Below are 23,524 nucleotides of genomic sequence, written 5' to 3'. Positions count from 1 at the left end.
TATTATTATTATTATTATTATTATTATTATTATGTAAAAAATAAATAATTATGACGGAATTCGATCCCAGTCAAAGTCTTTATCAGCTAAATTAACTGATACGTTAAAATCTGATTTAGATTATTTATATATCATCCGATCATAAAAATCTTATATATCTAACTATCGAAGTCTTATATATTTGCATGAGATGATACCATAAAAATCTAATGGTCCCAGTCCCTGATACCAGTAGCGTTGACATCGCATTGAAGTCGATGTCTCTTCTGGCCGGTTATGGTCGTGACATGCAACTGTTCCATCCGAAACACAGCGTGGGGAATTGACCTCAAAAGCATCGGAGAGGCAGAGATAGCTGATATCAACTGAATCGTCACATCCGTCTGGTGTTTGTAGAAAAGCCTTGGGCATCCGATCCTTTCAGAAAGGTCAACACCTGTTTTCTCCCATCCCCAGTTTCCGTGAATCATTCCTAGTTTCGAAAGAGAAAGGACCGATCTCATCAAAACTTCCTGTGCTCCGCTTGTTCTGCCAGCTCGAGGATTTCTTATATGATGGAGAGACTCCTGCCTTGGCCTTGGCACGGCATCAATGGTAGTAGGGACAAGTACCTACTCTGTGTGAATCCACCGCAATATTCAATTCCCCAACTGCAGCATTGTTGAGTTTTTAAAAGTCCTTGCAGGTTGCAGTTGGGTCTTCCACCTAATCCCCCTTCGTTACTTTTTGACACTGCAGATAACTGTGATGCTGTTCCGACATGACCTTAATCTTGTTTTTGTTAATGCATTGTGATTCGAGACATGTCTGACGAGGAAGCATTGTAATTGTGATGCCCGAACTTAGTTTTCCGGAACAACAGAACAGAGCACAAGGAAAAGGTAAAAAAGGAAGCCGTCAGCTACTGTGATTTCTGTGTTTCAGGGATGCAGCTCATTTATGACGAAGGGGGCCGAGCAGAACTGAGAGTCCTCCTGGCCGAGCAGTTTGGCTGCATGGGCAGGATGGACCATGCATCCAGTGGCACTCCAAAATTGCAGTGGCAAGGCAAGGGGTGGACCCTTCCATTTTGATGGCCAAGGACAAGGTCTGCAGGGTCATCTGTAGGATTGTGTAGCCTCTGCCAGCTTCTTCACATGCTACTGGAAACCAAGATGTGTAACTTGAGCCTGCAGCTTAGTTGACCCAAATTAATTGGGGAAGAATGACATCTTGTACCATCCACTTAGAGTGATGAATGAAGTCTTGATGAGACCACAAGGCAAACATGTTGAAGACCTCCAAGAAATATTTATGTGGCTGTTGTATGCATGTGCATGCATCACTGACTTCCATCCTGTGCTTGTCTGCATCAGATGGTCTGCTTGTGGGATCAAAGAAAGACATGCACAGGATGGAAGTCAGTGATGCATAATACATACAACAACCACAAAAATATTTCTGGGAGGACTTGCATCAGATGGTCTGCTTGTGGGATCAAAGAGAGACAACTGGAAGGGCATAGGATATGAAGTTGTGAACAAGCAAGCACTGCAGCCAAGTTGGTCTACTGAATGCAGTGACACAGAGAAGTAAAATCTGGGGCTTCTTATGGAGATGTTGCAGCATCATCTACCCCACAACCATCAGGATCCTACTGTAAGAGAAGAGAAAACTCCTTGTTCAAATGTCCAAAGTGGTCTATTTGTCTAGAAGATTGTGAGGATTCCAAGTGAGTCTTTATAGGCTCTTCTTTTGAATGGTGCTTTTGGGGGTTTGTATTTAATTACATTGTGATGAGAGTGAGTCAGTTGTGTGATAATTAACTGTTGGCAAATTACACTTTACCCCTTGGGTGGAATCACACTTCTTTTGAACCATCCCAGGAAATTTTATTGACAGTAGCTGCAACAAGTACTGTTTGTTTTTATTATATTTTGATATATATATATTTTTTTTCTTACCTTGATTTATTTGAGAATATTATTACTGACAAACAAAATGTTTTTTTTAGATGTAGCATCTCAAAAACTTGTGCAAACAGTGTTCCCCAGTTTATTGTGTTTTGTTGAAAAAGGAAAAAGTACATGCAAGATCATCAAGTAGTGCATTGACTGTGGACTTTGATGTGGGATGTCAACTCTCAACCACTTCCTCCAGGCGGTGTCATTGTGAGTGAGTGAGTGAGTGCTATAGGGTTTGATGGAGAAGCACAAGCAGAGGCACAACAAAGAACATATAGGAGCATGATGGCATGACAACCTGTGATTGCAGGATTGGTGGAAGGGGGTAATGGAGTTGAGCCACCAAAAGGATGACATCAAAGGGTTAGACTCTGGGATTCGGAGATGCTGACTTCCAACTGCTTTATTTTTCACAGTGGCATTATAGCATACATGTCGATCGCATGGTTTGTCCGCACCCCCTTGGAAATTTGCTTCTTGGTCAGAGCAAATGTGATGGTCTTGGGTTGAGGACAAAATGGGATGGAGGGGGGGCACTATAGATTATTAGTCAACATGAGGAGAGATGGGTTTGGTGCTTCCCATGTGGAGTTGGTCTTTGTGGGGGCCATCTCCAATGCCCTCATTCCATGCTATTCATATAGAATACCAACCACTCTTTCAGATTTCACCATTCACAGTGATGTGGCCATGTCTTGTCCCCCTTTTTTTTCTTTTTAATTTTAATCTCATCCATGCACCATTTTCGCAATCTGTTCAATAGTTTCTCATGATTCCCTCTTTGTGTGGTGGTTGCCACCAACATAATGACAAGGGTCCAACTTTCACTTAAAGAGCATTTATATGATGTCAGCACAAATGATCTCAAAGATCAATAGCACAATATTCCTGTCAATACAAGCAAGATATGAGGAGGAGGTACTGCAAATGCATCATAATATTCTTTAATATATGTATGTGTACATATATGCATTATCATGGTGAAATTTTAATTTGGAACATCGTGATGGAATGGAAAGACCATTGTACTCACTTGTATTCAAATAGCTTATTTAGTAAGCTCTAGTTGGATCTTATCCTACTTGTTCTTCTTTTTCTTCTTTTCCCATTTATATAGTTCCATCGGATGCATGGTCATATCCACATTTAGTCTCATGAATGAATTACAAATTGGAATCATACAGGATTCCAATTTAGCTAACACGACTCTTACCATCACCGTCATAAAACATAATACAAGTCTTGAAGAAGAAACATTATCCTACTTTTCCTAATGCATTTAAATGGTTTAAAAATTAGAGAAAACATGTAATTTGATCCACCCCAATGTCATAATCATGATAGTGACCATGATGATGCCGATGATGGATGGCTAGTTTTCTCTGTGTTTGACTCCTCTCACCCCCCACCCACCAAATCCTATCATGCAAGAGAAACAACTTGGAGAGAGAGAGAGAGCAGCCGAATGCAAGCAATCGAATCCTATTCCTAGTCCCTTTTCACCCCCTCCTAAACCATTTGATCTCCTCAACTCCAACAAAGAAAGTGACATCTCTCTCTAAAAAGGCATCATCTCACCTATTCTTCATATACTTTGTTTTACACATCCATCCCCACACCTCTCTCTCGTTCTCTCTCTTGCCCTTTTCTTCACTCTCACTTTCCCCTCCTAACCAAATCTAATTTGGGGATTCCTTATTTTTTTGGTTTCCAAAACTTCCCCTCTTCTGCTCTCTCTCTCTCTCTCTCTCTCTCTCTCTCTCGCTGCATTCTGCTCTTGCTCTCCTCTCACATCATCCCCACTCCTCCTCTTCTAACTCAGATCTGTTGAGGTGAGATGGGTGGCGCTCCCTTTCGCTGCAATCACTGCTTTATCTGGGCTGTGGGTAAGCGGTAGTCTCGAGACCATCGCCGCCGAGCTGCTTGCTTATGATGCGAACTCACCGGGTGGGGAGTGGTAGGGTTGAGCGGTGCTTCGGGTTCCTTCCGCGCCTGCTCGTGGTGCAGGGCAATGGAAGCCCTCCGTTCCGGGGATCTCCCTTCCGACCCGCCGCGCCTCCTGCTTTGATGTCCTTGTAGTGCTGCGCGCCGATGGGGAACGGCACCTCTCGAGTCGTCGGTTGCTTCGTACCCGTGGGGAATGGGAAGGGCGGGGTCGATCTGGAGTTCCTCGAGCCCCTGGACGAGGGGCTCGGCCACTCCTTCTGTTATGTCAGGCCGGTCGTCGTCGATTCTCCGGCTATCACCCCGTCCAACTCCGAGCGCTACACCGTGGACTCGAGCACCCTGGATTCCGAGACCCGCAGCGCCTCTTTCCGGCAGGAGATTGCTGCGGAAGATTTGGCTGGCCTCCAGAGGGCGAGCAAGGGCGCGTCCGAGACCACCTTTAGGGCGATTTCGGGGGCCTCGGTGAGTGCCAATGCCTCGACCGCCCGGACCGGCAACCCGAATGTGCTGGCCTCTGGCGACGCTCAAGAGCCTGCCGCTTCGTTCGAGAGCACGGCCTCGTTCGCGGCGGTCCCTTTGCAGCCGGTGCCCCGTGGGTCGGGGCCCTTGAACGGGTTCTTGTCAGGACCCTTGGAGAGGGGATTTGCCTCGGGGCCGTTGGAAAGAGGGGCGGGCTTCATGTCAGGGCCATTGGATAAGGGTGTTTTCATGTCCGGCCCTCTTGATTCGACTGATACAAGTAACTTCTCAGCTCCGCTTGCTTATGACCGGAGAAGGGCAAGGCTGGGACGTCTCGTGAGGAGCATGAGTAGACCAATGAGAAGTGCTCTTTCTAGGACCTTTACAAGGCGTCGACATGGTGGTGGTTCTGGTTGGATGCAGCGGTTCCTCTTGCATCCCATGACCCAGCTGGTCTGGCATTCTAAGGAGCCAAAGTATCGGCTGGAGCCTTCAGCAAACTGTCTGGAGGCTGGAACATCTGAACCTGAGTATAGCAGCAGCCGTAACTTACAATGGGCGCATGGCAAGGCTGGAGAGGATAGAGTTCATGTTGTTCTCTCTGAAGAGCAAGGGTGGTTATTTGTTGGGATCTATGATGGTTTCAATGGTCCGGATGCACCTGATTTTTTGATGAGTAACCTTTACAGAGCTATAGATAAAGAATTGGAGGGTCTTCTATGGGACTACGAAGACAAAGCTGCCGAGGCTGTACCTACATCTGATATTACTAAAAACGGTGCTACCAGGACTTGTTCTAGTCTTGTAGAAGAAGATGAATGTGCCAGTTCTCAGTTGCACCCTGGTGAATCACAGAATTCTCAGTTGCTTGATGAAAATGCTGGCGACAATGGTGAGACAGGAGTTCTACATGTCCAATCCAATGAAGACAACCATGGATCGGAATCTACAATCGACAAGGGTTTGGATGCTGAATTAAGTGGTAAGGATCAAGCTGCGGAGGGAATAGGAACCAAAGACGTTGACAAACAACCAAGTGAAAGTTCCCATGTCCACAATGCAAACACAGGTGATGGAGATACGGATACCAAACACCATGTTGATGTGCCCCAGAAGGAAACCTCTTGCATGCCAACAACAAAATTAGAGAACAAAACTAGGAAAAGCAAATGCCTTTACGAGCTTCTTCAGATGGAGCTTATGGAAGACCAGGACAAGGAGTCTTGCTTGTCATCAGGTCATGCCAGTGTGAGGGGTTCTTGGGATATGCAATTTAGTGCCATTGAAGACCTGCGTAGCAGAGAAATCTCATCAACAGTAAATGCTGTTTTGTGCTCTTCCAGAAGCAAGAGAAAAAGTTCAGGTCTGGGTGAAGATATTGGTGGAAGAAGAGAAAGTGATGATGTAGTCAGTGACGAGTCCAAGGACCCAAAGCAGAAGTATGTGGTGCCATTTTCTGCTTTAGGACAAAAGCAGATGATCAGAATATCACTGTTTGGATCAAAGTTGAGAAAAATATACAGGAAGCATAAATCATCACAAAGGAAACTTTTCCCTTGGAGTTATCATTGGCACAGAGATGCATCCAATCTTGATGAGAGGATAGTTAATTCATCAGTGGTTATCAGAAGATGCAAGTCTGGTCCAGTGGATCATGATGCAGTACTCAAGGCTATGACACGTGCACTGGAAGCCACAGAGGAGGCTTATGTGGAAATGGTGGAGAAGGCACTTGATAAACACCCAGAGCTTGCACTGATGGGCTCATGCGTTCTTGTCATGCTGATGAAGGACCAGGATGTGTACATTATGAACCTTGGCGATAGCCGTGCTATTCTTGCACAAGATAGACTAAACCAAGGCTACAGTAACCCAATTCTTGCCAAAGAAGATGTGAGACATCGAAGCAGGTCAAGGGAGACTCTTGCTCGTGTGGAGCTAGACAGGATATCAGAGGAATCTCCAATGCAGAATCCTAAAGGTCAGCTTTGCAACATTAATAAGACCAGGGAACTTTCTCTATGTAGCTTAAAAACACGGGCCAGTCAGCTATCTTCTGACCATAGTACAAGCATTGAGGAGGTATGAACCAATTAAGAATACTTTCTGTTTTTCTCCCATCTCGAGAAATCTAAATGGATATTTCTTATGACGCATCATGCTTGAGCTTGTGGTTGTTTGATGGCAAAGATGTGTGCACAAGCACCTAGTATCTCTGTGAATTTTTTTTTCTAATAATTGTTATAAAAATTGTTCAAGAATACTGGTTTTATTGCAAGATACTTACTCGAGCTGACATACATTTCTGAAGACTTCTGCCTTATTGTCAGTAGTTAATTATCATAAGAACATATTCTAGTATATGAAGTATAGTTAATTATTATAAGAACATATTCTAGCGTATGAAGTACATGTACAGTAGCAATGATGAGAAGAGAAAAGAAACTAGCGTATGATAGCTGTGAAACTATGCGAGAGATAGAAACTGTGTGATACTGGTGAAGGGTGAAGATTTAATAGAAGTAAACACAATTCTGGGTAAAAAATTATGTTTATGTTTGTTTGAATATTTTGAAAAAGGTATTCTTCTAAGTCTTTTTCTATGCATGGAGAAATTGAGGATTTCTTCCTGGTTGGCTGAGCTAAAAGTTGGAGTTTCAACTTGGGATGGATACTAGCGAGGCAATGCCATTGAGAATTTCCACATGCAATTGAAAATGCACTGTACCAAATATGCACTAATGAATCTGCAAGTCATTATTGACATACATCCTTCATCACATGGGATTGCAGGATAAATATGATTCAGAGTTAGTTAAAATTTGAGTAAATTAAGAGAAATAAAGTTCTTTTGTGGTAAATGTGTTGCAAAGTGAGCATTTTATTCAAACATTAATGTCATTCATTTTTAAATTTTGCTAGACAGGAGGAAGATGACAAGTTACTTCTATGATTATATTCTTTCATGTGGATGTTACTGGCTAGATCTTGTGTTAAAGAAAGGATATTTCAATTTTGGTGTGAAAAGTGTTTATTGATTGGTGAACTCTCATGGTATCTATGTGAACAACACATTTGGCTCTGAACATAACTCACATCCACATGTGCACAATAGATCATCTTGATGGCTAAAATCCTCCGACAATCTTATTCACAATATTTTGTGAAGTTCATAGCTGACAAAGATGAGTTCATTCCCCTTTTACCAAGATGTTCAATAAAGCATGAAGGTAATCCATTGATGTTCCTGGTGAAACTACATGGAGTACAATTTCAAGGAAACATCAAGAGGCCCTTGTGGTAAATGAAGGAATGAGCCATGAACCAAGCACGCATGCTCCTAGAGAAACCAGGAAAACATTTTTCTTTCTGTAGCTCATAGCATTTACTTTTTTTCTTGTGGAAATGTTAGCTTGCTAAGCATTCAAAATGATTGTGAGAAGGCTTTTTCTTTGAACCATTTGCTGTATCATATATGATTTCCTCAATACTGTGTGTCTGTCATAATGACTTATCGTTTGCCCTAGTTAATTGACCTTTTCAACTAAATCATTGCAGGAAGTATTGAGAATTAAAGAAGAACATGCTGATGATGCTCAGGCTGTCTTTAATGACAGAGTAAAAGGAAAGTTAAAAGTTACCAGAGCATTTGGTGCAGAATTTTTGAAGAAGGTTAGCTGATACATAATGCAATTTAAATTAATAAGCCCCTTTTAATCTATGTTTGCATTCTTTGTATCCACTAAGTGTGTCTGGTTCTGGTGTGATTCTGTTCACGCTAAACTTCATTGAATTGAGAGGTGATTCATATTGCAGCCTTGGAAGGTGGTTCATTATCAGAAAGTTAATAACTAAACCTTTAAATGACATGATAGCTTCTCTTGATATATCATAAATCCAAATTAGCCAGGCAGTGTCAAGTAACCGAGTCATTGGTTTGGCCATATCTGGGGTAAATTCCTGCTCGTACCTGGGAAAGAAATAAGGTATTGAAATTATATATGTATCTACTGTAGATCATTGGCTGTGTAAATGGCTGAATAATAGAGTAATGTATTATCATGGTGATTACTTTAAACATTTTTATCTTCGATTAGATTGCTTACTGGTGCAAAACCTAATCATTGGCCGAGGTGCACTCCTGCTTATACTAAGGAAAGATGTATGGAATTCTAAACTGTATGTGTAAAGTAGAAGCTATGTATTCTCTGGAAATGAGGTGAATCAGTATACATTATTTTTGGGTATGTGCATTCATATTGAAGGGACTGTAACAGCAAAGGAGAGCAAAGAGAATTTCAAATCATTTCAGTTCTTGATTGTGGCAATGAAAATTCTCTTAAGCCCACATATTAAATCTTTCTATCCTACCTTGTGTATGAGCCCAACCCATCCATGACTAGGCCACTCACAACTTGCGGCATCCCGGACCCCAACATCCAAGCATGATAAGAAAATTCCATTATGTGTGGGGCCTGGTGTACAGAAATTGTGATCGGCCTTGTGTATAGGTGGAGCCATAAATGGGGGGGGGGGGTTGGCAGGATTGAAAAAATCTCCTTGTGTTGATCCCAGTACAGTTTTCCTTTATTTGTTTGCCTGGCAAAAGTTCTGATACTTCTAAATAGCGAAGTCTAGTGAGATACTCGTTGCTCATGTTTAAACATCTATAGGTAGTTGAGAATTGAAATCTCAAAGCAGTGTTATGGAATATTCAATCTGAGCACGAGACAAATGCATGGGCACTGCAGTGCCATAATCTTGTATATTTGGTGGCATTTCCCTCAAAAGATCTCATTGGTGTCAAACAAAAAGGTGATTATTTCTTGTTGTAATAAACATGTAGTTAGAAAATTGGAATAATAATGTCCTGATCTAATGTAGAATATGAATTTTTTTGCAAAAACAAGGCAAGATGTGATATGCCATACATGACTGAAAGAACAGGCATTCTCATTGCAGTTGTTTTAGTTATCCACTTTTGGTTATATTTACTGGAAAGTTGATTTGTTTGATGAGGCTGATTGTACCTTTTTCCCTCTCTGAAACAGCCAACCTTCAATCAAGCTCTTCTTGAAATGTTTAGAGTTGACTATATCGGGAACTTGCCATATATTAGCTGCATTCCCTCCGTTCTTCATCATCGTCTCAGCTCAAGTGATCGATTCTTAGTCCTCTCTTCTGATGGGCTTTACCAGTATTTCAGCAATGAAGAGGTGGTTTCACATGTCACATGGTTTATGGAAAATGCACCAGAAGGGGATCCTGCACAGTATCTCATCGCAGAGCTGCTACTTCGTGCAGCTAAAACGAATGGTTAGTCCATTTATGTGCTCATTTAGTTCCTTTTTTGTCATCACTTATGAGACGCGCTTGCATTCCTCTTAGAGTTGCCCTCCATCTTATCCTTCAGTTGCTTTTTAAGTTTCAATGGCTCGGTTCTTGCCACTCATTACTTAACTGTGTGCATAGTAATGCACCCAGTACGTATGTTCCTCGAGTCATGTTCAAGCCAGAGCTCCAGCGGGAGCATAGTAATAGTCATCCTTGACATGCTAGAAGATTTTAATGAAGGGTCAACTTTTGAAGCTGTTGTCATCATTCATTCTTTGACGAGTTGATAGAGTCACCTTTTCCAAAAATTCTGTCAGGTCTAACTTGAGGCTTTCTCTCTATTTTGGCAATCAAGTTAGAGTTAGCTTCCGAACATGGAATTGCCTCTGTAAAACCTTGCGATTCAGTTATGGGTGCCGAATATTCTTGTTGCCTGGGTTAATCCGCCTTGCATTTCTTTCTTGGGTAGAAATATGTCTTTCCGTGTCGGTGGTTACGGGTTAATCTGCCATGCATGTCGAATATTGAGTTTCTCACTGCATAATGATTCACATGGTTGTAATTCCATGTTTGCTTCACAGGGATGGACTTTCACGAATTGCTGGATATTCCACAAGGTGACCGTCGTAAATACCATGATGATGTTTCCGTCATGGTGATCTCCCTGGAAGGAAGGATTTGGAGATCATCCAGTTGATCGTTGCTGGGAGCAATCTTTTGGCCCTCCGTCCTCATCCCGCTAACAAGCGAGAGGCATTCATGTTCTTTACACGTTCTCACCATCTTTTGATGTACTCTTCCATTTAGTGGGTTTCATATGTGATGGCCATCGCTCTCATCCTCTCGGTGAGCCTGCTGATCCAAATCGGAGGCCATTCTGTGGATAATTACAACCCGAAATCATCGTCAATCATTTTTGCAATCCCTGAAGTGAATCCATTTGACTTGCCACGTTGGGTTCCTTGAATCCAATCATCAGTCTCAACTCTCGTGGCTAAACGGTGACCATTGACTCCTTTCGACCCAGCTCTGTCCTGTGTCTCTGTCAGCTCATGCCACGGCTTTTAGGAGACGAGAAGAGTTAGGGCTTCAGAATGGCATCGCACATGCATTACCATGCCTTCTTCTTCCTCTTTATTCCCCTTCTTTGGAACCTACTGCCGCTGTTGAGCTATCCATAACTACGCGTGGGTAACCAATACAATTAAATGGGAAGGCTACGTATATGCATGTATATGGGTGTGTGTTCGTCCTTCACATCTGGATGCAGAGTAGCTCTTTTGCCGAAGCTGGATCTCAAGGCTTTTGGCATGTGGGTTCATGATCAAATTATGCCAAAGGAACATGGAACATGTAGCTTCTCTGAGACTTCCACATCATCGCACAGGATCAGCTCATTTCCATCGTGATAGGGATTTTTCTTCCTACAGGATATGAATATTGAGTCGGCAAGTGGGCAAATCAGGTCCCTACATCATGCTTTTATGTGCATCGTCGCTACCTCTTTGTTCCTCTTCTCTTCCTTCCATCTCACCCTCTTCAGCAGCGGCAAGCAAGCGAGCAGCCACAATGGCCAAGCCTTCCCTCCTCACGTTCTTCTCCCTCCTCGTCGCTTCCACCCTTGCTGCGGATCCTGACATGCTCCAGGATATCTGCGTCGCGGATCTCAACTCCGGTAGCTCATCTTCGCCATCCCTTCTTGATTTCTTTGCTTGATCTGCCGTCTTCTTGCTTATGTGGTGGAGCGACCACTGCAGCCGTCAAGGTGAACGGGTTTGCATGCAAGCCGGCGGCGGAGGTGACGGAGGCGGACTTCTTCTTCCAGGGGCTGGCCAAGCCGGGCGCCACCAACACCACCATGGGCTCCCTGGTGACGGCCGCCAACGTGGAGAAGATCCCGGGGCTCAACACCCTGGGCGTGTCCATGTCCCGCGTCGACTACGCCCCCGGCGGGTTGAACCCGCCGCACACCCACCCGCGCGCCACCGAGATCGTCTTCGTGCTCGACGGCACCCTCGACGTGGGCTTCATCACCACCGCCAACAAGCTGATCACCAAGACCATCACCAAGGGCGACGTCTTCGTCTTCCCCCGCGGCCTGGTCCACTTCCAGAAGAACAACGGCGACGTTCCCGCCGCCGCCCTCGCCGCCTTCAACAGCCAGTTCCCGGGCACCCAATCCATCGCCGCCACCCTCTTCGCCGCCACCCAGCCGGTGCCCGACATCGTCCTCTCCAAGGCCTTCCAGATCGGGACCAGAGTCGTGAAGAAGATCAAGAGCCGCTTGGCGCCCAAGAAGTAGCGAGATCGAGACATGTTCTTGTTCGGAGCTCGAGATCAGTTCATCCAATCACTGGCCATGAGCATAACTCCCAATCAAAGCCTAATGATGTCACTTCTCTTTCCGCCATTAGGATGCTATGTGTCCTATCTTTCTTCCTTGATTCAGAGTGTGATTCACCTAATTATCAAAGAAGCTGTTTGAAACTGTTTTTCCCTATTTATATAAGTTAAGAGGGAGAATTTTAAATTTTCTCAATAGAGTAGAAAGATTTTCTCATTCAGTTAGGGAAATCTTATCTGTTATCGTACCCCCGCAAGATGGTGCTCCTATACCAATGTTGGATCGATGCAATGCAAACAATTTATGAGCGAGAGGTTTTATGAGTGAGTCATATGTACATGAGAAACACGAAGTTGATGACGGACAACTTAATCTCGCACAAAGTGAAAATCGATAGCAATATGTTTCATGCGGGAGTGGAACACCGGATTAGCACACAGATAGATAACTCCGACATTATCACAATATATTATATGAGAGGAACTGATGTTGAGTTTCTTGAGTAGATTTGACCCAATTGAGTTTTGCAGTGGCAATGACATGGTATTAAGCTTCAGTTGTAGACCGTATGATTATCTTTTGCTTCTTAGAACTCCAACTGATTGGATTAGCGCTAAGAAAGACAATGTACCATAATGTGGATATTCGATCATCAATGTTGCCTGCCCAATTAGCAAAGGCATGGAGATGAAGTTGAGAGTGTTTACGAAGAAAGAGACCATGATTGAGGATCCCCTTAAGATATCGCGGGATTCGTTTGACCGCAGACTAGTGCATAGTAGATGGCCTCTGCATAAACTGTGATAATTTGTTGACTGCAAAGGAGATGTCTGGACGGGTGAGAGCTAAGTACTGTAAGGAGCCAACGACTTGTCAGTATTGAGTGGGCTCCGTAGCAGGATTGCCATCAGACAATTTGAGAGAGCCACTAGCAGAGAGAGGAGTTGTAACTGCATTTGCATCTTGCACGTTTGTTTTTGATAATATATCTTGAATGTACTTTCTTTGTGAGAGAAAGAGACCGGAAGATGTGAATGTAGCTTCTACGCCGAGAAAATAGTTCAAGAGTCCTAGATCTTTAAACAAGAACCGATCCACCAACTGCTTGATGAACGCTTGGATTTCTACGGGGTTATTGCCTGTGACAATAATGTCATCCACATATACCAGAATATATATTGTGTCACCATGATGTTGTCGGAGAAATAACGAGATATCAGATTTGGAGTTGAGAAAGCCAACCGAAGTCAGAAAAGAGCCAAGTTCTATATACCAAGCTCTTGGAGCCTAACGAAGTCCATAAATATCTTTTCGCAGTTTGCAAACATGTCTTGGATACTGAGAATGAGTGAAACCAGGAGATTGTTGCATAAAAATAGCTTTAGTTAGAGTCCCCTATAAAAAGGCATTATTAACATCCATTTATCGTAATTGCCAGCCCTTAGTGGTGGCTAATCTTAGGATAAGTCGGATTGTAGTCAACTTAACAACGAAACTAAATGTCTTAGTGAAATCAACTCCAGGTCTTTGATAAAACCCTTTGGCGACGAGGCATGCCTTATATCGGGCAACGGAGCCATCTGGGTTCTGCTTAATTCAAAAGACCCACTTACACCCGATGATGTTTTGTGTATTATGAGTGGGTACTAGATCCCATGTTGAGTTATGGAGGAGGGCATTATATTCCTCACACATGGCGGTATGCCAATGTGGAGATTTTTGGACTTGAGTGAAGGTGGTGAGTTCAACTGTGATGGATGAGGAATCCATGATAGTATGGAGGTCAAGGACTTGACGCGGTTTGAAAATATCACTCTTAAAGCATATGGTCATAGGATGGTTGGGGACTACGGGATTGTGAGGTTGGGTTGGCGGAATAAGTGGTTGAGAGTCACTAACATAGGCCGGGTTAGGTGTAGGTACGTCAGTATCACCTGATCGAGAAGGAGATAAAGATAATGGATGTGTTTCGAAACTAATTACCCCAACATTTGGAGAAGAAAGAGGTGGAGTGGGAATGCAGGGAATGAGTAATTGCTAAACTGGAGGAGTGATATAGTGAGGATCATGAGGGGAGGAACGGGACGATGTCATGGGAGGCTCATCCAGTTGGATCGGAGGTATATTCCAGTAATGAATGGTTAATGAAGTAGTCTGCATGGTAGGAAAGACATGGTTTTGGAAAGGAAAGACTGACTCAATAAAAATAATATGACGTGATACAAAGACTTTGTGAGTGTGGAGATTATAGTAGCAAAAGACATTATGTTCAAGAAAGTAACCTATAAAGATGCAAGGATTAGATCATGATGTTAACTTATGAGAGACATAAGGATGTAACCATGGATAACATAGATAATCGAATACTCTAAGTTTACGAATATTTGAGGGTTTGTGAAATAGTGTGTCAAAGGGGGACTAGTAATGTAGGACTAATATATGCATCATATTAATAAGGTAGATGACAGTTTGAAAGTCTGCTGTCCAAAAGTTAGAAGGTACGGAGGCCGATGCAGAAGTATTAGCCTAGTTTCTACTATATGCTTATGCTTCCGTTCGGCAGAGCCAACAATTTAAGGAGTATGCGGGGGAGACTTGAAGTGTTGAATACTACAAGCGAAGAGATAAGATGTCAAGGCTTAATATTCACCGTCACTATCAGAGTAAACCATTTTGATTGTAGACTGAAAGTGATTTTCGACAAACTTTCGAAAGGTAGGAAAGATGGTGGACACGTCAAATTTATGGTGAAAAGGATATAACCATGTGTACTTAGTGAAATGATCTTAAAAAATAATATAAAATCTGAATTTATCAAAAGACAAGATTAGAGCAAGGCCCCAAACATCTGTATAAATAATTTTAAATGGTTTAGAGGAGGAAATGAAAGATGAGCCAAAGGGCTGTCGATGACTTTTATTACTAAGACATGCATCACAATGTGTTACAGAACTATATGATTTAAAAATAGGAAGAGAGTAACGAGAAAGTAATTTCTGCTGAATAAAGGACGATGGATGACCAAGACGACGATGCCACACATCAACTGGAGCCGCAACGGAAGAATGAACAGTGGGCTAGGTTATTTGTGGAGTTGACGGCCATTCGTAAATGTTACCTCTATTCGGGCTCTGGTCTAAGGATGCCCCCGTGCTCAAATCCTTAACAAGAAAGGAATCATGAAAGAATTCAATTGAAGTATTATTATGTTTATAAAATTGAGAAATAAAAATGAGGTTGCGTTTAATATGAGGGGCGCATAAAACATCATCAAGTGTAAATGTGATATTATTAGAAGTAAGCGTTGTGGAACCAGTATAAGTTATAGGAAGTCCTTTATCGTCACCGATGATGATATCTTCATCACCGCCATAGGTGTTGTGAAGAGATAAATTCTTAAGATAAGTGGTGATGTGATGGGAGGCGCTAGAGTCGATAATCTAGATGGGCTAGCTAGTTGTTGGAGTAGTTAGAAGATTTGCCTAAGGCCAATATGACGGAGTAGGGAGGCAGGGTCGAGATCGACAAACTTTAGTTGAGTGTCCGACTTTATCACACAGTTGGCAGACGACCTATCTTTGTTGGCTTGGTGGGGCAGGATGGCAAGACAGACGATTATTGGAGTTATCAGTTTGCAAGAAGTTATGATTAAGAGAATAAGAGGGTTTTGCATGGGATCCATAGGATCAAGATGTGTATGGGCCAAACCTTTGGAGATGGTCAGAGGGTACCGAGTGCCCTTCCTCTTAGACTTGTGACTGACTTGAGCTGTGATAGTTGGTTCGGGCGGCTTGTCCTCACACTTCAAATACATCTCATAATCAGTCAATTTGTCATAGAGGTCTTCAAATGATACTAGCGTGTCACGTGCCCGAATTGCAACTGCCAATTGCTTGTAATCATCTCCGAGACTATTAAGGGTATAAATGATGATCTCTTCGTCACATAGGGAATGACCTATCAAAGCCAAATCATCGATGATAACTTTGATATTTTATAGATAATCAGTGATAGTACTTCCCTCTTGTTTGGTCATCATCAGCTTGGACAAAAGACTGAGCTTGTGAGTATGCGAATGATTCACTAAGGTTGTTTGCAGTTTAGACCATGCTTCGACAACAGTCCCACAAGAAGATATCAATGGAGCGACGGAACTAGTAACTGAGGCTTGAATAGATTAGAGGATGAGACGATATTGATGCAACCATAGTTTGTGAGCTGGATTTGGTACTAGATTGGGTTCGTCGGGGATGTGGACCATAGTTGGAAGACAACTGAAGGAGTTGTCAATATAGCCTAGCAAGTCGTAACCAAATAAGAGATTAAATAATTGAGCCTGCAAGGATACATAGTTATCACCCTTTGATAACTTGAAAGGGATTAGCATGACAACATTGATGGAGATAAGCTCAGTAGGAGAAGGACTAGGAGTCCCTGCAAACATAGTAATTGGAATATCGGAAGAAGATAATGAAGACATCCTAGACATTCTCTTGTCGGATTTTTTTTTTTTTTTTTTTTTCTGCTGAAGAGCAGCGGCGGTCTCATAGTGAAGAGAAGTTGAGGGTTTGGAGAGCAGTGGGATTTGAGGAAATAAGAGCCTGTAAGAAGAGCAAGAGCAGATTGCTGCTATTGCGGCTACAGCTGAGGAAGCTGCAGCAGATGAGGAAGCTGTAGCATATGAGGAAGCTGTAGTAGACGAGGAAGCTGCAGCGATGCTGCAGCTATGCTAAAAAAATCTACAGCGATTAGGCGTATAGAGGAAGAGCTCCATCGGCCTCAATGCAGAGGGAAGCAGCTACGACAGAGAAAAGCGACTGCTGCTGCTGCTGCTGCTGCAGAGGGAAGTGACTGCTATGGGCCGGGAAGCGACTGCTGAAGATGTCACAGCATCCTTGGGATTTTAGAGGCTGTGACAGTGAAGGAGGAAGACGCAACAACCACTGTTAAGCGAGGAAGACACCACCGTTGAGGAGGTAGTAGGAGAATGTTTCTCTTCTTGCGCGGCGGCGGCAGAGAGTGTCTGCTGTAGGCAGCAAAGTAGGAGAGTGGGCAAAAGGCCGAGGAAAAAGAGAAGTAGTGGATGAGTAGAGCCAAGACAGTGCTCATTAACGCTGGCTTCGAATCCGCATCCTGGTGTGTCATTCATTGTTGTGTCCCAAGAAGCTTCTTCAATAACTCCGCTTGAAGCAACGTGTTGCTGCGGCCGCTTGGCCAACACATGGAGATATAGTAGAGCTGGTGCTGTCGTCGAGGAGGAAATCAATAGCAATGCTCTGTCCTACTTAAATCGTTGGTCGTCATCACCTGTCCCCTTCCAATCTTCTATTAGTAGTGTTGTGTGTCCAGCTTTCAACAATAGGTCAACAGATCGATCGACCTGACGCACAAGTTGGGCGGACAACTTGATTGGATCGGACTAAACCTCACCGCTTCAAGATATATTTAGTTCAAGAGGAAGAATATCCATAATTGTTTGAGGACATAAACATCAAATCAATCATATAATAAAGGACAATAATAGAGAGATCTACTACCACTTTTTACTTTTAACTTATTATTGATGGTCCCTTTTTACTATCGACAATCTTATTTACTGTGCATGCAACTCATCACCCATCCGATGACTCTGTTTGCTATTAACGTTGTTGACGCTCATCGTTGTTATAGACGAAGGGCCACTTGCCGCCTTTTCGCTCGCTATCAACGCCACTCAGATGTCGTTCAACCCGTCCACTTGATGTCATCCTTTGAAGAGGCAGAAGAAAATGAGAAGGGGGAGGAAGAAGGATTAGATGCGGAGGAAGTCGAATCGGGTATTTTTGTTCATTTATCGATGGATAATTTAGAAATATTAAATATTTTGAAAATAAGGTTATAAGTAGTAAAAAGAGGGTTGCGAATATAATTGATTTTAAAATTTTTTAAAATTTCAAAAAATATCCCTATGTAAATGGATATAAATTTTTTTATCCTTTTTTTCCTTCTTCTCTTGGAGCGACAAGTAGCGTCCAGGAGAAGGCACAATTAGCTAGGGTTTTGTCAAGGTTTCTCTTGAGCAAGATCATCGTAAAAGTTCATGGAGAAGGCGTCATTTTCTATTGAGCAAGGTTTCTGGAATTCGCTTGCGATATTGCTTGAATTCTAACAATCTTGACAATTGATTTTGTTTTGCCCATAACGTAATTTTCTATTTTTGTTTTTCATCGTAACAAATGAAGAAAGAATTGGATAATCTCGAGGACATAGTGGATGCAACAGCGGAAGCCTTACCGGAGGTGAAGGTAAAAATAAATAAATAAATAAATAAATAAATAAATAAATAAATAAATAAAAGCACAAGGAGAAAAACTCGAGACTTGAGCGACTAACCGTTGTCACGAGAGAAACTATTGCATCCAGCAACGTTTCTCACAAATAAAATAAAGGATTATGAAAATAAAAGTATAATCGATAATTAAAGAATTATAAATAGTAAAATTATATTTTATTATTTTTAAAAATATTATTAAAAGGAATGGGACTGCTGTAGCACAAAGGTTGCCGAGGGGCCCATTCGCGACTCTTCCACAGGGTTCGTCTCGGATGCGAAGCAGGGTCGCTAAGGCACGGGCGATCCGATGCTTCTGGACTCGCTTCTACTCGATTAGGAAGTCATCCCTCCTCTTCCTTCCCCACCGTTGCCATCGCCACACTTTGCTTGGCTGCCAAGAAAAGAAGGGAAGGGATCGCATCCCTTAATTATCGACAAGGGAACCATCACGCATCTCATTACGATTTTCACCAGGCACAAACGAGAGCAGCGGAGGAGAAGGAGCCTCGATGGCTTGGTACTACTACAACAGAAGCAACAACGGAGGAGGAGGAGGAGGAGGGGGGGCGTGGGGGAGGCTGTCGAAGGGGCTGCTACCGCTGCTGGCGCTCCAAGCGGCAAGCGAGTTCCACCGCATCGGCCGAAAGCCCCCCGTCACAGCCGGCCTCCTCCTCGCCAACTCCCTCATCTACCTCCGCCCCGCCTTCGTCGACCGCCTCCTTCCCACCCTTTACGAAGTCTCCTTCAACCCCCATCTCATCCTCAAGGTAAATCTACCGCCTCCATGATTGAATAGAACTTAACATGGGCTTCGCCATGTGATGATCGCGCCCGTGCTATTCCGCAAATTAGGGTTTTTTTTTCCCGTCATGCCTCAAATTCTTGGTGCCTCACTTTCCAAGATCTGATATGGTAATGACAGAAAAACACTCTGTCTTTAAGGTTTCTGCAAACTCGATTATCACTCAGTTACACATGAACTAGGGCTTTTCCTTGTACTCTCATTATTCTGGGAAAAATACCCCTCAATTGCCGTATCGTCTCTTCTCTGTTGACATTAGGTACCATAGCATATTACCATCAGAACTGGAATTGGTTCTCTTCTAGTGTGCTAAGGGTCACCATCCATGATGTTTATAGGAATTGACTATTCACTTGTGAAGAGATATACAGGCTTACACAATATGCAAAAATGCTATAAGCATTATTAGAATGAGATATTTGAGGCTCAGATATAAGACTGGTGTGTGACATACCAAAATATTAGATCATACCAAGTTTGTGGTACTGACCTGAAGTTGTACTCATAGTGCAGTTTCAAGTTGTGCTAGTATGCCTTATACACAACAGTTTACGATTTTGCATCTGATATGAAGTTTGTACAAAGTTTTCATGAATATGCTGATATAAGATTTTACTAAATTCAATTGGAAAAACCTACTAAATTGTATCCCTCATGTTGTAGCTGCAGTTAGTAATGAAATTTGAAACACGGGTTTTAACTTTCCCGTCTTGAGCTATTCTTTTCCATTGTTAAGAAACTTGTCTTCCTTTCTAAATATGTATCTTCTTGTGCAGCATGGTGATCTGAAGCGATTCTTCTTATCACCATTTTATCATGTAGGTGATGCGCACCTATTCTACAACATGACCTCACTGTTGTGGAAGGGGATCCAGCTTGAAACTTCGATGGGTAGTCCTCGGTTTGCATCCATGGTAGCAGCATTGCTTTGCATGTCACAGGGCATCACACTAGTTCTGGCTAGAAGTTTACTCCTTTTCTTCGATTATGAGGCAGCATACTACAATCAGTTTTCTGTTGGGTTTTCTGGTGTTCTATTTGCCATGAAGGTTGTGCTGAATGCACATTCCGATGAGTATGCTTATCTACATGGAATTGTAGTCCCAGCACGTCATGCTGCATGGGCGGAGTTGATTCTTATCCAACTTTTTGTGCCAGGGGTGTCTTTCCTCGGTCACCTGGGTGGGATATTAGCTGGTCTTTTGTATCTCCATTTGAGAGGTTCATATACAGCGGTAGATCCACTGACTGTGTTCATCAAGAAAGCGTTTGATTTTGTGAGCTGGCCTGTAAGGGTCATCCGGCGCTTTCTGAGTTTCCAGCGGCCCCGTACATCAGGTAGAGGAAGAGTTGGAAGCAGCCAAGCTACAGCGGTTCCATCTGGCATCTGGAGATGTCCGACATGTACTTACGATAACTCGTCTAGGGTAGATGTATGTGAGATGTGCAGCACAGCTCGTAGGGGCAGTGGCTTCACACCATTGCGCCAATATAACCGAACGGGTGACCTGTCGACTGAAGAAGTTCGTCGCCGGCGGATTGAAAGATTTGGTGGGTGAGTCTGGATTTGCTGATGTGGCAGGGAGGCTGGTGGCTGGTTATTAGTTGCACATAATACATCGTATTCATAATTCTAGTCGGTTCCTGCATCAAAGTTCCAAGGCCATAGAAGAAACATTGAGGTCAGCTTATATGGTTCTTTTTTTGTGTCTCCAAAACCAACTTGTGTTTGGCTGATCCAGGTATTGAGCAGATTGGAACTTTGTAAATAAAGATGAAATAGGAAAAACCTTGATTGAATTTTCATGTGGTACATTTATGTAGCTGGACGGTCTGAAGAAGGGAGACATGAACACGGATCCTATTCAAAAAGATTTTATTGGTTTTCTTCCTGTTATGCTCAATGTTGGAGATTAATGATTATTCACTTGGGTTCTCATATCAGATAATAATTTTTTTATGATCAGGAACTTTTATATTTCTCTTGACATTTCTTCATTTCTTCATTTCTTCTGTTCACAAGAGGCGATTGACTATACCTATGTATACAAATGTCGGTTTACGGTTTTTTTGTAACAATTAAGACAGTGTTGACACTCAGATGAGCTTACGATGTATGTGTTAGAGAGAGGAGGGGTTGAGAACTATGAAATGTCCCTAAACGATGGTATATGAACATGTAAAGATATAGTCATTCTCATCGATCGTCAAATCCCTAACATTAATCCCAAATGATCGATCGGCCGATTGAATCCTCAGGCAGATCAAACTATTTCTAATCGGACTCCCTCCACCGATCCGATCCAATCCGGAAGAGATCCAATATCTATCGAGAAACCCCCATCCCGCCCAATCTACGAGATCAACATGACGACAACAATCTGAGAGGGGACATTGCAGCTTCCTTGCGTAGAAGGTCGGTCTACTGGACGAGGGGTTTCGGGAAGAGGCAGTGATTGGGTGCTGCTGTTCAGAATTTTAAGGGCTCACATGGATAATTTAATATATTAATTTATTATTATTTATTAATAAAAAAATTAAAGTGATTCAATTAAAGTAAAATTATTTGACTAAGAGATATAATTATTATTATGAAAATTAATTATGTGAATACTATCAGTCATATTTCTATCTTAATGACGAGATAAATTAAGAATATGAAACTCTTGAAACATAATTACATATTCATCAATTATGGATATAATTATAATTGTAGATTCATCAGTTATGACTATAAATAAGGTTATGATCCCCGGTTGGAGTATGGAATGAAGCTTTTCTTCACTCGTCAACGAGAAATCTAAAGTTCTTAAGGATACTTACAATTGGAAGACCAAATCACTAATTAATAAAAAAAAAATACTCTAATGGATTCATTAGGTACGCTTCCATATTAATATATTTCTTAATTGTTATAGGATTTCATGCATATTATAATAGATTTAATAAGTTTTTTGGAAATATTCTTAATCCATTATTTTGGATCTATAAAGCTTGTTTTGAATCAAAATTTTCTATAAAACAATTGTTTGATCCATATTTGATATGTTAAAGAACCCAACACCTGCTCCTTCTCGTTCCTATTCTTCTTCTTCCTTCTCTTTGGGTTCTTGCCTTCGATGCTCTCCAACTTCGAGATGGGGCGAAGGGGCAGGTACTTTGCCTTTTTTCTCGATCTCGTTTCGACGAAATCATCTTCGCATCCATCATTCTCTAGATCCCTCTCATTTGGGATTTCTCTTGTGGTCAGGCATAAGATCAAATTTACTTCTTTTATAAATGTTCAGATATTTTTTCCCCTTTTAATAGAAATAAAAGATACAATAATAAAAAAAATTACTAGTTATGAGGCATAGATATGATAAACACAAAGGAGTCATATGAAATAAACAGATCTCAAGTTGTGAATATCAAGATCTCAAGTGAGATTTATTTAGATAAATTTTTTTAGTAAATAACAAAAAGATTCATAAAATAATAAATAATAAAATATTTTGATTCATATAAAATAAATCTCAACTTATAAATGTCAAGATCATGATTTGTTTGTATAAATCTCCTCTTTAGTAAATAGTAAAAAGAAGAAATCTTAGAAGATAAAAAAGGATTTTGATTCCAATAAAAGATATCAAAAGTCAAGAAATCAAGCGAAAGTTCATGATTCAAATTCAATTTGTCAAATCCAAAGCCATCATCAAAATCACTTTTCTTACATTTTGAAAATTCATTGAAAGCAACTTAGATAGATTCCTATAAGATTAAAAATAGTTAAAATTCTTTAGTTCCAATTTGTACGATTGATTTTATACTAGCATGCTCTAGCCTTCCATACAAAAGCCATGCATCATCAAAAAATAATCTTTATCATAAAAATCATCAAGATCAATCGTAAACCACCTTCAATTAAAAGATTTATTACCAATAATTCTAATTCAAATAGTCTTTCTTTTATTATTATTATTGTTTCGACTAATGAGCTTTGTGAAGTGTGTTGGATCTCTGGTTATATGTCTTGAGTATACATTATCAAGAGATTAATTTTTGCTCATAGCTTTCAATTGTAAAGATGTCTACAAGAAAGGTGGATTTGTTCTAGGTACCCATTTAATTTTCGGTCTCTCATGGTTAGATCTACCTATTTTGTCTTTTAGCATTAAGTTATTTATAGTTCATTTAGGAACCCAAACTAATTTTTGAGAGCTATATTTTTTAAATGAGCATTCATAAGCATAATGACCACATCTACCATAAAAGTTACACTTAATTTTAGGAATAACATGCAATGTAGGTCCTTTAACAAATATAGTCAGCTTTAGTTGAGTGTTACTACTCCCAAAGTTGATTCCTTCTTTTCTATGTACATGACCTTTGTCGATCATGTT

The 23,524-nt window shown here is 41.7% G+C and overlaps 3 protein-coding genes across 4 annotated transcripts; all 3 read left to right on the top strand.

The window, feature by feature from the left end:
- Nucleotides 1-3,525: 3,525 nt before the first annotated feature.
- On the top strand, nucleotides 3,526-10,548 carry LOC135587590 (protein phosphatase 2C 32-like). The gene is made up of 4 exons (XM_065079169.1): nucleotides 3,526-6,431; nucleotides 7,908-8,021; nucleotides 9,401-9,665; nucleotides 10,265-10,548. The coding sequence occupies exons 1-4, from the start codon at nucleotides 4,035-4,037 to the stop codon at nucleotides 10,378-10,380; spliced, it is 2,892 nt and encodes a 963-aa protein (XP_064935241.1). The 5' UTR covers nucleotides 3,526-4,034; the 3' UTR covers nucleotides 10,381-10,548.
- A 515-nt stretch (nucleotides 10,549-11,063) lies between these two features.
- On the top strand, nucleotides 11,064-12,222 carry LOC103994956 (germin-like protein 5-1). Its single transcript, XM_009415425.3, has 2 exons — nucleotides 11,064-11,358; nucleotides 11,441-12,222. The coding sequence occupies exons 1-2, from the start codon at nucleotides 11,160-11,162 to the stop codon at nucleotides 11,983-11,985; spliced, it is 744 nt and encodes a 247-aa protein (XP_009413700.2). The 5' UTR covers nucleotides 11,064-11,159; the 3' UTR covers nucleotides 11,986-12,222.
- A 6,421-nt stretch (nucleotides 12,223-18,643) lies between these two features.
- On the top strand, nucleotides 18,644-21,034 carry LOC135587589 (rhomboid-like protein 14, mitochondrial). 2 transcript variants are annotated; one of them, XM_065079167.1, is made up of 2 exons: nucleotides 18,644-19,107; nucleotides 19,919-21,034. In XM_065079167.1, the coding sequence occupies exons 1-2, from the start codon at nucleotides 18,850-18,852 to the stop codon at nucleotides 20,699-20,701; spliced, it is 1,041 nt and encodes a 346-aa protein (XP_064935239.1). In that variant the 5' UTR covers nucleotides 18,644-18,849; the 3' UTR covers nucleotides 20,702-21,034. The 2 variants fall into 2 exon arrangements, with proteins under 2 accessions (XP_064935239.1, XP_064935240.1); XM_065079168.1 differs by having other exon boundaries at nucleotides 18,975-19,107; nucleotides 19,965-21,034.
- The last annotated feature ends 2,490 nt before the right edge of the window (nucleotides 21,035-23,524 follow it).

This window comes from Musa acuminata, chromosome BXJ1-8, assembly GCF_036884655.1.
Source record: "Musa acuminata AAA Group cultivar baxijiao chromosome BXJ1-8, Cavendish_Baxijiao_AAA, whole genome shotgun sequence".
NCBI lineage: Eukaryota > Viridiplantae > Streptophyta > Magnoliopsida > Zingiberales > Musaceae > Musa > Musa acuminata.
Note: the sequence above shows the minus strand (reverse complement) of the source record. Positions and strands in the feature narration are given on the sequence as shown.